Source organism: Geospiza fortis, unplaced genomic scaffold (assembly GCF_000277835.1).
Source record: "Geospiza fortis unplaced genomic scaffold, GeoFor_1.0 scaffold94, whole genome shotgun sequence".
Classification (NCBI taxonomy): domain Eukaryota; kingdom Metazoa; phylum Chordata; class Aves; order Passeriformes; family Thraupidae; genus Geospiza; species Geospiza fortis.
In genome coordinates, this window is record NW_005054394.1 from 1,976,844 (window position 1) to 1,994,361 (window position 17,518).

At 37.4% G+C, this 17,518-nt stretch overlaps 1 protein-coding gene across 1 annotated transcript in view; it reads left to right on the plus strand.

Annotated features, from left to right (window-relative positions):
• The first annotated feature begins 2,605 nt into the window (after nucleotides 1-2,605).
• The window catches only part of KHDRBS3 (KH RNA binding domain containing, signal transduction associated 3), a 58,609-nt gene continuing 43,696 nt past the window's right edge, over nucleotides 2,606-17,518 (plus strand). The window contains exons 1-3 of the mRNA XM_031060883.1: nucleotides 2,606-2,725; nucleotides 11,917-12,033; nucleotides 14,109-14,255. Of these exons, the coding sequence (XP_030916743.1) occupies nucleotides 2,678-2,725; nucleotides 11,917-12,033; nucleotides 14,109-14,255 (312 nt within the window). The 5' untranslated portion in view covers nucleotides 2,606-2,677. The remainder of the gene's footprint in view (nucleotides 2,726-11,916; nucleotides 12,034-14,108; nucleotides 14,256-17,518) is intronic.

Consider the following 17,518-nt stretch of genomic DNA (forward strand, 5'->3'; position numbering starts at 1 on the left):
TTAACTCTTCAACCACATTTTAAGTGCATCTGAGGTGTCTGAAACAACTCATTTCCAGGTGTAATATTTTTTTGGCAATTTCCAGGAAGTTCCTTAAGCCACTGCTGATTCATAAAGTTGTGATTCTCACTTTCAGGTGGGCAGGGGGATTGCAGTGTATGCCATGCTGTGCATTTGGAGATAACAGCATATGGCTCAACATGAGAAAACAAATTTTTAACTTTACCAGCTCATGAAAACTTGGTGGGTTTTGATGTTGAAGGTATTTTATTTTTGTAAGTTTAGATTCTTCAGGAAAAAGTCCTTTACTGTAACAGTAATTACAGTGACTGAGAACTCATAAATATCTTGCATCAGACTGGGATCAGTTGAACTACCTGGGAGGTCTTGGTGCACTGCTCTGTCACAAAAAAATACAGCAAAATGCATTAATTGAATTTAATATTTAATGGAATTTAACTGTGCTTTTCTGACTTAGAAAAAATTTTAGTCCCAACATTTAAAATCAATACTAATTCAAATCATATCAAATTTTGTTGCAACTGCATTTGCTTCAGTATTACAAATGGATGTATTTTTATTACATTTTAAAAATCAGCATTTCATGGTGTAGAATATTGCTAAAGGTTAGCAAATTTCTGTCAGTTTTAAGCTTTGAATGTTTATACTAACAGAGTAGTAACAACAGCAGCCTTAAAATTTAGCGTTGTGTTTCTGCTTGTATAACATAAAAGCTTCTAAGTACCTAATCTTGTTTTTCAAGAGAAATCAAAGAGCTTTGTCACTGCTGCCCTTTTTATATGAGGAAAGAGCAGTGTTAGAGGTACATCTGCATTTGAATGCTGTGACAGTATTATGCTTTTACACCTGAATGTGATATTTGGAAACTTTGACTTCTAAATGGTACCAGTCATCTGATTCCTGAGTGGAAACATCACACTAATCACACTATAAAATTTTAGTCTTCATTTCACCTGGAAATGAGTTCCAAATTAAATTTGTTTAATCGCCCATAATTCCCTAGTCTGTAATGTGGCATTTCCAAATTTCCATTTTTACCTAAATTTTGAATATTGAAATATTTTTGAATATTGAATATTCTTCAGTTGTTGTTAGCTGGTGGGATAGTGGTGCTGGCGACTTTATTTTTTTTATTGAGCATGGTGAAACAAAGGACATGCTGGAGTAAGGTTGCTTTGATAGGGCTTCTCCAGAATTCTTACATTCCTACAATCCACAGGAATCAAAAACTTCATAGAAACTTGACAAGAAGTTTTGAAAGTGCAGCTGGGGAATTCTTTTCCTTCAAGAAGCCTTCAGATAGTCTCAGGCTGGTTTGACTTTACTGTAACTTAAATTGTTTATTTCCTCTTTTGTTTTAGTGAAGTTAAAACTTGCATGGAAGATAAGTTTCAGTTATTAAAAAGACGTTGGTATGTTAATTCTGTAGTGGTAAATTGAAATGGTCTGGTATTCGTTAAACAAATCTGCTAATAATGCCTGGATTTTTTTCCATAGTTAGAAATGTGTTGGTTTATTCTGTTTTTCATTGGACCTAATTTCAAACCAGACTGTCTTTGAAAGTGTATTAAAGTCTGGTTTGTCCTATATTTTTGATTGGTTTCTTTGCATTCAAGTTTTCATTACAGTCTCCTCTCAGCCTACGATCACATTCCCCTTAAAGGCACTGCAGGGTCTTGATTGAATGTCCTTAATTTCTAGTGGTCCAGTAGAGTAGAAGGGTGTTTCTTGTTGTAACAGATGAACAAGATATATGGAGATACTTGTGGAGGACAAGTGCTAGATTCCCACAGGACAACTTCTCTGGCACTTGTGACATGTTTTGGGTTTTGGTGTGGGCTAACATCTTTAATGCTGCAGCATGATGGATCCAACCCAGCAAAACTGCTTCACTTCATCTCCCTGTATGCTCCTCATGAATCCTCTCTAATGAAATGAAATCTGCAGTTTTTCATTAGCACACTGGAGAGTCAATATTTGGAGAAAAGTATAATCAAGAGTCAGTTTTTTGTGTGCCTCTGGAATGAATTGAGTCATGCAAGCCAGAGTTTGAACTTCTAAATCCCATTCCTAATAATGTCATTGTTGGTATAACACTAATCTCGGATTTTTGGGTACGATCTGTGTACCTCAATTACATTTCTGAAATTCCAAAAGATTAACTTGACATTTGTTCCTAAGTCCACTGTAGAAAGCCACCATTAAAACTGATTCTTTATTTATAGAAGAAGAATAAAATTGTTGAATATTAAACTATGCTATGTTTTTTAATTTATACATGCTCAAAGGTATCTAGGAATAGTTTTCACTAATTGAGCCATGTAAAAAAATGTATCCTAAGTGTTAAGTGAGTACAGTGTTTGCAATGCTAATTCAAGGTGCTGGTATGAACATGAATGTACCAAAAAGGGAAACATGCTTTATCCTATTGGCCTTGTATAACCAATTACATGTATTGATTACGCAATATGTCATAAGTATGCCATACAGTATTAGCTTTGAAATTTATTCATACTGAATTTGAAGATTTTTGGCTTTTAGATTGTTGCATTAAACTAAAAAAACCCAACTTTTTTCTTTAACAGAAATTGAAAAATTCCAAAAAGGGGAAGGAAAGGAAGAAGAAAAGTATATTGATGTAGTCATCAATAAGAATATGAAGTTGGGACAAAAAGTTCTGATTCCAGTAAAACAATTCCCTAAGGTAAGCCCAGTTTTCATATTTGATAAATTTTAGTTCTTATGAAAGATATTTCACTAGTATCTTAACTATTCTTTAATGTAACATTTGAAACTATTACCAGTCACTACTGTTACTCTTCTGCAATCTGTTCTGTAAGAGCTCTAAGGTAGAAGTGATTCTACCTTAGAGCTCCTACATTCTTCATTTGTTGGAATAAATGTGCAGGAAAGTGGTGGTGGTCACACAAAATAGTATATTGAGAGCAATAATTGAACCATATTTTTGGGATAGCAGGATCCTCCTCTTCCAAATATCAAAAGGAAAAACAAATTTTGAAATTGAATCCGATGCCAGACTTTGAAACTTTCTTATTGTAGCTGGAAGTGCAGCTTAAAATGCACCATTAAGGAACTAATTGTGAAAATTTTCTTCTCATCCTCTTAAGTTTCAGCCATTGTTATTCTTGAATGAATTATAGCTTGACTGCTAAATTATGCAGTCTGTTCTGGAGGGGTAGAGACTGCTTCATTAATATCTTTGCCCACCATGAATTCTTAACACTTCTTTACTGCCAAGTATTACCCTGCACTAAAATATTGCTGCCTGGAAGCATTTATGCAACATTCAGTAGGCTGTGGAACTTTATTATTTTGGTGCTGCTTAAAATTTTAAGGTTAATGTTATGACAATCAGATTAGCATTTTTTAATTTGTTTGAAATGGCTTTTTCTTCCTACTAGAAATTTCAAGACTATCTGTTCATGGAGGAAAAAAAATCACTATTCCTCCCTCCTGTCTAGGAAAACCTTTTATTTTTTTTTTCCTGCACATTATCAGTGTTTTTCTCACAGGCCTGTGCAGGATAACTTGCAGGGATTTCTTTGCTGCTGTTCAAAATTTCATTATATATTCCTTGAGTTAGTGCAAGGCTGCACATCATGTGGGCATCTCTTTGGAACTCTGACTTAAGTCATCTTTATGACTAAGTAGAGCTGTATACAAGCATGCAGAAGCATGAGGATGGGAAGGTCAAATATGGGAACCCCTTATTCCATGGTCAGTGTTTGCAAACAGGATGTTTTTCTTCTAAATGTTGAGATGTAGGTACTTGGGCTCAGGGACAAGAAAGGCAAACTGGCTATTAAAAAGGGAAACACTGCCTGCTGAAAGACACTTCTGCTTCTTTATCTAATGTCAACTTTCCTTATAGGACTAAACACTGAAATTATTTAGGATAGCTAGCAGGAAAGCCCTTGCCATATTTTGAATGGCTAGAGATGCTCTGCTGTTTGTTTCTGACCCATAAATACACTGAGCTGGAATAAAGCCTGGTGTGTGCTATGGAAGGAAGCCTGAACTTATGTCCAGGCAGGTCCAGGGCTACAAAATAAAACAGCTGTGCAGAACAGACATGTCATGTGAGTTCCTGCATCTCTACTAGGACTGCTCCACAGAAAGGAAAATATCTCTATTTGCATAAATCTACCTTCTGCCTGAGTGGATAAAATCCTAGATACTTAATGTTTGAGAATATTTTTACCCCAATATTTGGGGGCTCAACTACTCTCAGAAATTTCCATTTTATTGCATATAGATGGATTTTTGATAGAGGTTGCTCATTAAAGGTTCTGTATAGTCAAAATGAACAAAAATTTCTCACTGTATAGGGAGTATCAGTTCAGAATTATGATAGGTACTCCTGATACTTCTGAAAAGCGCCTGCCCTAAACCACAATGAGTCACTGCAATTTGCTATCACTTGGTATTAGAACCAGGCTTGTGGTTTTATTTTTGAGATTTAATTAATTATGATGCAATGTATGAAGTGACATAGCTTCAACATGGCAAGCAAAGAACCTTATCCTGGGATACTGTGGTCTGCAGTAAGTGGCATGAGTTTTAGATGCCTGAACATGGGAGAACAAAGGCTTTTTGCACTAATAAATTTTTGAAGAGCTAATCCTGTTTCTATTTTATATGTTTAGAGGAGGGATCAGGAGTTAGAGATGCTTTTTCAGGATTTTTGGGATAGATATAGGGTTGTTCCAATCATCCTGGTTTCCCTGAACTGTATGTGGAGTGCATGTGTTGGGTATTTATCCATGTTGGCTGATTGGTGACAGCCAAGGTGGCTTCACTAAGGACAAGCCGTGCATGACAAAACCGGTGAACTCCTTTGACAGAGTTGGTAGATAATTATTCCTTTGTTTATATATGCCAGGGATGACTCTGGGAAAGAAAGATGCCTCTGCTATTTATGTATATTGATATTTAATTAATCCTATCCTAATTTTTTGTTATAAAAGATGTCTGTGAACCAGAACAACCCATCAGTGCCCTGCCCCCGAACAAGACAGCTTGCTAGACCTGAAATGTATATTACATTGCCTTTTCCTTCTTTAAAACTTTTCTGTAACTCTGATTCCTTGAATAAATCATAATAGCCTCAACACAGGTCAGGCAGTGCAGGCTCTGATCAGATCCGCCTGGCATGGTAATGCTTGCTCACATTTCCTGTCCTGTCAGATCCATTCTCATGAGCCCATGGCTGGGTCCTGTGCAATTACCTCTGACAGCCCTGCAAGGTGACAGGTTAAGTGCAGCAGAAGCTCTTCAACTAAAGTGCAGAGCAGCTGGGTTTCTGTTGGAAAAGAAACTGGTAGACCTCTCATTCAAAAGTGTGTATTGCACTTTTTTGGGCATCTCTGCTCACCCTGACAAATTATGAGTTTTTGGTCTTTTGCTTAGTGCACAAATAGTTGAGTGTTCGTGATGATGTGGTTGATTGGCCTCCTGCCTAAGAGATCTTGGTTCTTTCTGTGATACTCTGTAATTAAATTTAACTTTAACTGGGAACCTTTGTCTTACTCAACCTTTGGCAGTGTTAGTTAACATGCTTAATCCTATGCTGCTGATAGTTGGTCTAAATGGAATTTTTCTTGCCTTGATGGAAGGTGATGGAATAATCAAGACATGAATTTTTTCTGTGCTATGAAATAACTCAAGATTGTTAGTCCCAGGAGCTATGTTCAGTTTCTCCTTGAAGCTGGTTGTGCATTTGAATAAATTTCCTTGTGTTATTTACAGACTCCTGTAAAAAAGTCCCTGATTTCTTATGTCTTGATATGGTAACAGATAGTCTTACCTGGTAAGAGAAAACCTTGTGGAAACTCCTCTATAGATTGCAGGCCCAGTCACATCTTTTTCAAAATATGGTTGGGCAGGGTCTTAGAGTTTTTTTGTTTGGTTCAGGTCTGCAGATGCCTCCAAGAGGCCTGAAGAGCTGTGATACAGAAATTAATGTGAGGTATTTAGGGGAAGCTTAAATAAGCTTTGATAATGCTATCTGCAATCCTGTTGTAACTAGGACATCTTCTACAAGTAAGGATTAGAGAGGTTGGGCTTTTATGCAACCTTATAGGAAAAGAGCCAGCTTTTTGAGGTAGAACAGATTTCTAAATCAAGTTACCTATAGAAAGGAGTCCATATGCATGCTGGGTGTTGAAACTGCAGGTAGTGGAATGAGATCTTGTCAGCTTAGGGCACTGAGGTTAGAATGACTTATCTTTGATCTGCTGAATACTTCAACTGACTCTGGGTTGTTTGTGAGAAGGTGATGCTTAAACCTGTATTTCTGTTGAAAATAATCTTCAAACTTTCACAGACTTAAAGGCATGTGAAAGCTCACCCTAAAAGGTGAGCTGGCCACTCAAGAAAGGTCCTGATGCTGTTGTGGAGGGACTCTGGATCTGTCCCAACTCTGCTATGAAGAGCCATCACGTGTGAAAGGTGTTTTAGAGCTTGTTGTGTACTTGTGAGGCAGGAAGGTGTTACCCTCCCCCATACATTTAATGAATATGCATTGTGAAGTAGTTTAGTCTCAGACCCCTGATTTTGCATTGACAGTTTGCTGAACTTGGGTGTTCTGAATTAGGTGAAAAACATAGCTTCTATGGATGGTAAATGGAATCATGATGGTTTTCCATGAGATGGATCAAAACTGTGGGGAATAGTTATTTCCATTTTGACAGGCTACCATTTTAAAAATTGCCCATAGATCTACACTTAAATACTGGGTAAATCTCAGAAGTTAGGAAGAAATGGTCTGTTGTTCCCCGAAGTGATACTTTAAATGTATTTTCTCAAAAGTTACTGACTTGTGGAACTGGTATCCATTTAAGCCTTTTAGCTCAACTTTTGAATTGAAAATACGTGTTTTAAAATATCATTGTCATATACAATATATCTGTCATTGTTATGTAAAGTCATGGAGAGATTAATATTTTAATCACATGACTAGTTAGAAAGCAATTTTTCATAATAGCTCATTTCTTAAAGAGGAAATGAGAAAATGTCATTGCATAACCAGAAGTAATGTGGAGGAACAAGCATCAATAGTAATAGCAGAGATAACTTTTGAGCAACTTTATAGCAAAATTGACCAAGCTTTCTGCTATGAATAAATGTTTAAAGACCTATTACCATGTTACATGAAGGAGAGTAGTTTGTGGTGTAACATTGATGCTTGAAGTACTTACCTTTCTATAAAAACTTTATCTTTCTGAAATGAATAGGAAAAACCTTGAAGCTTGCCTTGTTTCAGGTCATTCTAGGGGAAAGTGCTCTGAATCTTAACTTTTTTTTTTTCTAGTGACCCTGTCACAGAGAAACCATTGCAGAAAACTAATATGTGAAGAAAGCTTTCCATGGCTTTAATAACAATGGAGTGCTTAAAGCTTTACAGGAAAGCATTTGGTCAAGCATTTATACTTTCACTAAGTGTTTTAAGCTGGATGAACCATTCTTAGCAGACTTGCCTTGGTTGGGGATAAACAAGGATTACTTTTTCTATTATATCCCCTTTTCTGTAATATATACATTTTAAAATGCTGTAGCACTGGCATTAGTTTTTTTTGTTTTTTTTTTTTTTTGTTATAATTCATATAGTGGATCAAATGGTTCTGAAGAGAATAATCTGTTCTTTCAATGTTCTTTGTAACTGTGTTTCTCCAGAAATGTTTTCAGGGAATAGTTTCAAGCAGTGCTGTGGTAAGGAAGCAAATCTCTAGACAACTGTTCAACTCCTGTTTTGATTTGGTGATTCTGAGGAAATGGGTGCTACAAAGTGATGCCCATAATCTCCATTGTATGATAACTGAAAAAATCCTTCTTAAAATGAGGATTTATGAACAGTTAAGAAAGGAGACAATTTTGAAGCAAAAACCTTATGTATTTTTTTCGTTGCTTCCATTGTGAAAGATGTTTTATATTTAAGATGTATTTTAAATTGGAGATTTTTGTTATAGATTTTAGGATAATCTGTAAAAGGGAAACAGTTGCACTCCTTCAGTACAGTTAACCAGTGTTTGCCAGCTAATGGACACCATGGTCAAGAGAAAAATCCAATGTCCCAGGAATTTGAGGAAGAGCTGTTACACTGCATGGTGTATCTTTACCCACCAAGTAAACCAGTTCTCAGATTTTAGGAATAAGAACACCTCTCAAATCTTGCATCCTTTTGCTCAAACAAATATATTATCCGATGACATTTTGTTCAGAGGGTACCATTTTTCAACAGCAGAATATTATTTCGTTAGAAGTGTAACTGAGGTGCTAATTTTTCCCATTTTATCTAATTGTTTCCTCCCAGGTCTGTTAATCTGAGTCTTGATACTGTTTTTGCAAACATATCTGTAATTTTGCTTGAAATACCTATTTGCCAAATCCTTCAGATCCTTGCTCTAGAAGCAGATTTGAGTTGGGGATTTCATCTCCCTTTTATATGCCATTGTCCATAGTTTACTGGAACTTACCTAATACATTAGAAGCTGTCTTAGTGCATAGACAATTCCTGATTTGACAGAGGTGATCCAGTGTAGAGTGATATTTATGGTTCTCTTAAGAATTCATCTGTCCTGTAGAACTGAAAACTTCACCAGCTTGCACTGGAATACAGTGTGACTGCTTTTATACAGTGTTAAGCTGAAGTTGGTGAAGGTGAGGACAATTTTTGGTATTTACAGCAGTTTGGAGGTGATTGTGCTGTTTGAGAGGGTTGAGTAAAGAGGGGAGTCTGGCATGTCTGATTCTGATCCAGCACTAGTGAATGTGACTGGTCTGACCCGGGCAGAACTGCTCAGGTGTCTGTTTGTTACTATCCACTGTATCTAATTCAGAGATAGTTTATAAGCTTGAGTTCAATAATAAACCTGAATTTTATTCTTTGCTCCTGTGCTGTTGGGGCAAATAAACCCTAAATGTGGAACATGGGAAGCAGCCATGCAACTTGTATGTGAGCAATCTTGTGTAAGAGCTAACCTGGATCCGCCAGGCTTACTTGCTTCTGTAACACCAGCAGATAAACAGGGTTTGTTAATTTTGTCAGTAAGATTTCTTTTACTGTGTGCTGGATTTGTACCTTTAGGTTTGAGATATTCTATTATTTGATTGAAAGCAGTGTATAAGTAATAATAGTAACTTAGTGACTGATACTTTGAGTGTTTCTGTATCTATGAAATATCTCAAACCTTTGATCAGATGTTTCCAATTTGATGTAAAAGGAAGATAAACCAATAGTTTGAACAAAATGCATTACCTGTTCAAAGTAAATAATCTGTTTTCTACTGAAAGGATTCCTTCAATATCATAAATGGGTTTTATTTATGGAATAATCAACTGAAATGTTCCAAGGCCTCTCAGTTTTGTTATGTGGGAGCAAAAATGCTTTGTGAGTGTGTTTCAAGCCATATTTTACTAACCTTTCTTTGTGCTTCTAAGCTATGCCTAGAAGCATTGTGCTTTTAAATTAGCAGAATTTCAGACTTGCAATACAAGTTTCTTATGCTTCAGACTTGTCAAATCAAATATTTGGAGCCTCAGTGCACAGAAAAGAATAGTTCAGTGGATCTCAGGATGCAGACAATACATTTTTATGTTCATTAAATGTGTCTAGAACATATCATCTGTGCAGTCCTTGTATAGCTTCTGTAGCGTCTGACTTTGGCACTAGAGATTTCATGGTTTTTAAAAGATGACAACTTTTAGAGGTATTTAAGTTTGGTATGTCAAGTTTTAGATTTACACAACATTAAACTACTTGGTTTTAACTGAAAGAATATAGCTGCAGTAAAGAGTAAGGGTTTATTTTTGTTCCCAGTAGCTTAAAAGGCTACTATAAGTAGACATAAGTAATCTTAAGTAATGCTTGAAAAACTGAGGTGGTGTTCCTCTACATGAAAGCTTTACTTTGAGCTGAACTGTGAGCTTCCTTTAAGGAAACTCTTGATAAGGAGTAATTGACATCTTGAGGTTCAAATTTGATACAAATTGTTTCAATTGGTTTGCTTTCCTTAGTTCTATCTTCAGAAACAATAAAATCAGAAGTCCAAGTTAAAGGGAATCTCCAGAGAACATCTGTGCCTTCAGATGTTCAACCTTCTGTTGAAATAATGATTGTAAATTAAATTGCATAGGACCCCATCAGTGGCCTTGAGTCCTGAATATTCTCAGCAAGGGAAATTTCTGCCTGTATCTGTTCAATCTTTCTGATTAATATTTTTATTGACTGTATCTTAGGACCTATATGAAAAAAATGGACAACTCTAATAAAAAAAAAAATCCCTGAGAATTTTTTGATGTGACCTGATAATTTCAGAAAAGACTGGTTCATACAAGGCCTTAAATTTAATAAGCTCTATGGACTTTAGTAATCTGTAAGCCATTTTCTCAATAGTATTGTGTCAAATCTACATTGGGAACTGAATTTTCAACTAGTAAGGGTAATAAACTTATATTTCCATATTTAGTTGATCTTTAATACTTGTTTTCCTTTTTGTCTAAAGCTGAAAGAAATAAACTGGAGCTATAGACTTGCTGCATTGTAGGGTGAGTGCAGCTGGGCCTTTGTTCCATCAGCACTTCCAGTGCAGCAGTAAGAGATTTGTGACTGCCATTGCCCCGTTGTTAGGTCCTTCCAAGTAACTCCAGATGAACAGGGAGATCAGTGCAGCCCATCTGAGCTCTTCAGTGACATGGTGGTAGAGGGACAAGCAAAGTACTTCCAAACTGTTTCATAAATTTAAGGCCATAAGGCTTAAGCTTGTTTGCTGTTCAGCATCACTATATTTTATTTCTGCCTAAAACTGTCTTTTTAATATAATTGTATCTCTTCAGTTCTTGAGTACCTCAACCTTATCTGTTGTAACTAGTTTTCCAGCATCGTTTATCAGGGCAAAGGGGGAACAATACCTTCTTTACCCTTCCTTTTCTGGGTAGGACATCTGGAGAAGCCCTTTCTGTTGCTCTTTGTGTCTTTTGCCAGATTCAGTTTCAGCTGTGCTTGGGCCTTCCTCACCCCATCTCTACACAACCAGGCTTCATCTCTATACTCTTCTCAGGTCACCTGTCTTAACTTCCCACTGTCTGTGTATTTATTTCTTGCACTTTAGTTGGACCAGCCTGTCCCTACTCAGCCACGTGGGTCTCTTGCCTGAATTCTTGCTGCTGGGAATCACCAACTCTTGTGTTCAATAGAAGACTTCCTTAAAGATCTGCAAGCTCTGTTCCACTCCCTCATCCCTGAGGGTGCTCTCTCAGGGGATCCCACTGACTAGCTCCCCAAAGAGCTGGAAGTCTGCTTCCCTAAAATTCATGAGCCCAGCTTTACTCTAACCTTATCCACATCCAATGCACTCCAATCCTGGTGTCCCCATTGAGCTCGTTTGCCTTGGTGACCAGCAGATCCCATAATGCCTCCCCTCTGGTAGGTCTGTCTGTTACCTGGGTCAGGAAATTGTCCCACATGCATTCCAGGAGTCTCCAGGGTTGCCTGGGGCTCACCTTGCCGCTTTTCCAGCAGGTGTTGGGGTGGTTGGAGGCCCTCAGCAGGACAGAAGCCTTGGGCATGATGCCTCCTGTTAGCTGGAGCAAGAGGGCTTTGTCAACAGGCTCCTCTTGACCTCGCAGCCTGTATTGGACACCAGGTTACCCTTGAGTTCAGATACTTCTGTGTTGCTGGAGCCACTGACATTCTATTAATTGTACTATGTGATTGTACTTAGTATTTTTTAATTTATGATCTAATCATTTGCACCTATGACCAAAAGCTGTTTCAGCAAGATATCCCTTTTAATTTACTCATTGCTCATTAATTTACAATTAAAAATCCAACAATGTTAATGTGTTGTTTTGTCGGCTTTTTTTGTTTTCTTACAGTTCAACTTTGTGGGAAAACTTTTGGGTCCACGTGGTAATTCTCTAAAGCGTTTACAGGAAGAAACACTGACAAAAATGTCTATTTTGGGAAAAGGTTCCATGAGGGACAAGACAAAGGTAAGGCCTGACTATATCAGTGGAGTTTTGATACTTAACCTTAAATTTTTGAGGAGGGGAACAAACCTTGTAATGAAAATTGGAACAAATAAAAAGCATAGGAGATCCTGATATTATTGATTATTGGTTAATGTCTCTCTTTGGCCAGTCAAGCCAAGATTCCACATGCAGTGGAATCAAGCCAATAGATATCACATAATGGAAGGCGGAGATTTTATGGGAGCTAAATTGCTGTCAAAGAGGGATACTGGAATGGGAACAAGTTGTGGCTTTTGTGTTGATCTTCATGGGAAATGAAAAAACTCCTGAAATGCATAATGTGTTCCCAAGGTTGTGAGATGTAGGCAGTGAGTGAGTGAGCTCATTTTCATTTGTGTGCTGTTATAAGAGTTTTAGCGTGTAGTATTTTCATGGAATTACAGAATGTCCTGAGCTAGAAGGTGCCAACATGGATCATCAAAGTCCAACTTCTGGCCTTGCAAGTAATGAAGAAATGGAAGCATTGCCAAGTCATGTTACAGAACTAAAATAAAATACAATAATAAAGTGAACTTAGCTAAAAAAGCACAGAGTGACCTTAAAAGTTTCATTATGGGAATGATCTAAAAAAACCTGCATTGAAATTCTGTATGTTTTGGTGAAGGTGCTGATTAAAATGCTTTTTTACCAGATCCTATGCAGAAAATGGTGACTCTTCTATTGCTTATTGCTTTTATCAGCCAACTTGATTGATAAACAGAGGAAGGAAGTTTCTTAGCACTCTGTTTTTTCTGCACAAACTAACTGCACAGTGATTTTTTTTCCACTTTAGGAGAAAAGGACAGGGAACGTGTGGTGCAAGTATATACTAAAAACCAGTATATGGGGAACTCCACTATCTTCCAGGGCTAGTGACTCATATATTTTGAGTAACTGTGCTTAAAGTATGTAATTGAGAAGCAGTTCCTGTTAAAACTAAATATTTGAGCTGTGATGTTTACATTGGGTTACTTTCTAGTTTTATGACCTCTTATTTTTATTGACAAAATAATGATTTTACTGACGGAGTCTAATCCTGCTGAGTGACCTCTTAATATTCTTGGTCTGGGTGCTCTAACAGTGATCTAGACTGTTTTTTTTTTTGTTATTTTTCCTGTTTTAAACATCTTCATAGTTAAACACAAATCATGTTGATAAGAATGTTATTCATGAGGAGCAGAAATGGATTGTCACATATAAATTTCAGCCCCTAATTAGGGTTGTGCAGGGGAGATTTCAGCTATCATTGCAACTAACAATTTCAGTAATCTTAAGGGTGAGGTGCTTAGCTGGTGCTTGCCAAATACAGGAAGCTGCAGGGGAGTGTTAGTTTTTTAGACAACAGAAGTGCTAATTATTTGATATAATGTTATCTGGTAAAGCAATGAAACTATTTTTAGTCCTGGTTTTATCCCTTTGGAACAGTCAAGTACACACAGGTGAAGGGCAGCCTGAAAAAAGCAAGTGCTGCCCTTTTGGTCTGTGAATATTTTGCATGTGAATGTCAGTATTTGAGAACTGAGCTCTGCTTTACTCCATTGAACTTAGCTTTGCAGTCAGGGTGAAGGAAGATGAAAGAAATAAGCTTGCTACTGGAATAGCTGGTGAACTCTTTTTGCTAATGTTCTCTTCCCTCATTTCATATGCTGTTAGCTTTATGTCCAAATAGCACAGTTCTGTGAAGGATGCACTCATTGGATAAAAACTTCAGTGAGAACAGCACAGTAATACTGAGATTGAAATAATATTCGTAAAAGAAGCTTGCTTTTGTGGAATATTAGGTCAAACCTGTTTCTGTAGACTTTACTTTCAAGAAAAAAGTGTCTTCTTCATGAAACTGGTGCACCTGGGAAAACTCTTGGAAGCATTCCTCCTTGTGCTACAGTTTCTGTACCTGGGAAGAAGTTGCCGGCTCTTATTTCGTGTTACTTTTTTGTTTGCTGACATCTGAACATGAGTGAACAGTGTCTGCAAATTCCTCTGGAGAAACTTCAACACTTGCATTACAATGTTTCAAACACGAATGTGTAAAAACAATCTTTTTTCTTATCTCCTAGGAGGAAGAGTTGAGAAAAAGTGGAGAGGCAAAGTATTTCCACCTCAATGATGACCTACATGTTTTAATTGAAGTATTTGCTCCACCTGCAGAAGCATATGCCAGAATGGGACATGCATTAGAAGAAATCAAGAAGTTCCTCATCCCTGTTAGTATTTTTTTTTAATGAGAATCCTGGTAGTCTTGAGTGAGAAATGTTATCTCTAAAACTGAGTAAGCTGGTCTAGCAAAGGTATCCCTGGACATTGCAGGGCGTTGGAACTAGATGATGTTTAAGGTCCCTTCCAACCCAAACTGTTCTATCATTCTGAACAGTGCACAATATTGGTCAGGTCATGTTGCTTGATTTCCTTTGTGAAAGAACTGATGATTGTCAAATACTTTGCATTTTGATACAGGCAGTTAGTGAGGGAATCTGTAGCTGTCCACACAAATCTCATTACTTGACCTACAATAGAAGAGAAACTTATTCTTGTTTAACTAGTTATATGCAAAGTATCAAAGATACAAATAATTGTAAAAATCTGTAAAATGTGTGCCTTTAATGTTTTCTTGGTACATGTGAAGCATCAGTTCTGTTTAAGAATTAATACATTTGGAGCTTTAGTATTTCTCTCACCTGTAATCCTGGTTTAGTGTTGAGTGCTGAGAATCAATACAGGTTTATCTTGTATCTTCATTTTTATCACAATACTAGTGATGCATGAGCTATACTTGTTCTCTGCTGTATACTTGAGCTTCCATTGTATGAGTGTATAAAATGACATCTGGTTTCCAGTACAATTTTGTACTCCAGGTTTGGGATATATCTAGTTAATTGATTTCTGTCTTCTATAAGAAGATAGCTGCATCTGCTCCTCATGTAAGAAGCAACCTTACTTCTTTTCAATCTTAAACAGCTTAAAAAAATCCAGCCTCTCTTAGGAAGTTCTGGAGCACTTGAGGTGATGTTTCTCTGTGTGAAGTTCCCAACTGTTTTAGCTCTTAAGGGAACATTTCTTCAGTGTTTATTGTTGATCAAAGGAATAGTATAGAAAGCAAAGCATTCTCAAGGCGCATTGACTTCTGTTTATTTTTACTGCTGGAAATGTTACCCGAGTGTTAGTGTTTATTAGTGTCAGATCTGGGAATTGTGAGGACCTGGCCAAGGAAAGTTTCCTGAGGCATGTGTCTGACTGACAGCAGCTTGGAAATGTCTGAGTGGAGCCAGAGTGGCTGTATCGGGGACCAGCGGGGGTTGTCTCTTGTACAGTTGGTGCTGGTGACTTAACAGTGCTCCTGTGTGTATTTTGGGAGTTACAGTTTGTACCAAACCTAGTCCACATCTGTGTAACCACCCAGAGAGTGGTTGAGCACCAGAACAGGCTTCCCAGGGAAATGGTCATGGCACCAAACATGACAGAGTTCAAGAAATGGACAATACTCTCAGGCAATGGTGGAATTCTAGAGTTGTCCTATGTAGGGCCAGGGTTTGGACTTAAATGATCCCTCTTGCTCCTTTCCAACTCAAGCTATTTTATGAAACTAAGTCTCCAGGTGACTGGAGGTGTGTGCTCCTTGAGTGTTTCTTCTGACTGAAGTGAGTTCATGTGCCCCAATACTACACTGTGGTATGAACCAAAGGATGATAAATGACAATTGTCAGCAAGTTCAGTAGGAATATGTCCTGATGTGAAATAACCCTAATGTAGGTGCACTTTAGGATGGTTAAAAAGCAAAGATCTCCTGGGTGTTATATTCTAATCTTATAAAAAAATCAAGCTTCGCATTGTATATTTGTCTGCGGGTTCCAAATTGCTTTTTTCTGGTTGCATATGAAAAGAGGTGAACGTGCATACTACTGTTCAGACATCCTAACACATCAGACAGGGGATACTCAACAGAATATTTGTAGGAATGCTGGGCTGTCATAATGTCAAAGGTTACTCTATTTACACGATTCATGATTTAATGGTGTGGAGAGATAAGGAAGAATTAAATTCTTGGCTATTCTAGACAGCAAACAGCTGTCTTTTTTAGATAGAAATATGTTTAATTTGGTAAATGCTTCTTGCATGTGCTGGAAGGAAGGATATGCCTGATCCCCATGCCCCCTTCATCAGAGGTCTTATTTTTCTTCATTGAGCTTGATTTCCCTAATGTTACCATAAATGAAGTGAGCTTATCAAAACCTGGTCATTAGTGTGTTAAGCCAGTAGAATTACAGACTGATAATGAGCAATTCCATTGACTGGTGCTTATAAAAAGTTTCCATCTTTATTTTTTGATCATTGCATCTTTATTATACAGAGCTGAACTGATGCTACATAATCTTTCCTGAACTGTGGGATCAAGCCAACACTGTCTTAATTTCCCTTTGGCTTTTCAAATGTAAGCTTATAAGAATTGCTCTAAATGCCTTAATCTCTTTTGCCTGCCCCCCCTTACAGCAGCCACTGAAGGAATAAGGAGCAGCTTTTTCTTCTCTAGAACAACTGTTTGGTTCACTGCTGCCAAATGCAACTCGGATTTTAATTTTTTTTTTGTCCAAGGTCTGTTGTAGCTTTCTTAAGAAATTACCTGTTTTATTTCAGGAAAGATGTCCTGCTATGAGTATATATGATTATGATAATAATTTGCATTCTCCTTACAATGTAGGGTCACTCTGACTCCCTACAGTTTTAGATGCTGGACCCAGTTTATGAATATGGTTATTGTTTATCTTTCAGATCAGTGCTGAACATAACATCATGTTTGGTGCTAGAATGCAGAATATCCTTGTGGTAGCTGGCTATAGCAAAAATGCCTCAGTCACTCTTATTGGATTTTTGGATCCATGGGCATGCATCCTTGCATTGAAATTTAACCTCAAGCAGCTGCTGTGTTGTAATTTTATTTAAACTATTGATATGACTCAATGCAAAACATAGAAACTGGTTTTGAGGGTATTTTTGGCTGTGCTTGTGTTGCCTTGAGTCTTACCTTTCTTCTTCAGTTGGAATTGCAACTTCTGACTTCAAGTATATTCTTTTACCTTCTTTTAAATTATCCTGACCCTTTAGTTCTTCCCTTTATTCTGGCCAGATTCTTTGGTCAGCACTCCTGTTTGCGTATTAGATTGGTGGGTGTTGTCCTTGATACTGGTTATCTCAGAATTACTTCTGTCAGGTCAAAAAGCCCAGGTACTTTCAACCTCACCTGCCTCTGTATTATACCAGGGTTTCAAGGCCAGCCTGGATGGAGCCCTGAGCATCCTGGTCTAGTGGAAGGTGTCCCTGCCCATGGCTGGAGAGTTGGAATGAAATGGTCTTTAAGGCCCTTTCCATCCCAAACCATTCTGTGATTCTATGGCTATGGCAGTTTTGGCCATTAGAACTTAGCCTGTTTTGCTTAATTTTTGAGCAGTGGCAGTCATTTGTCTTCTGACAGATG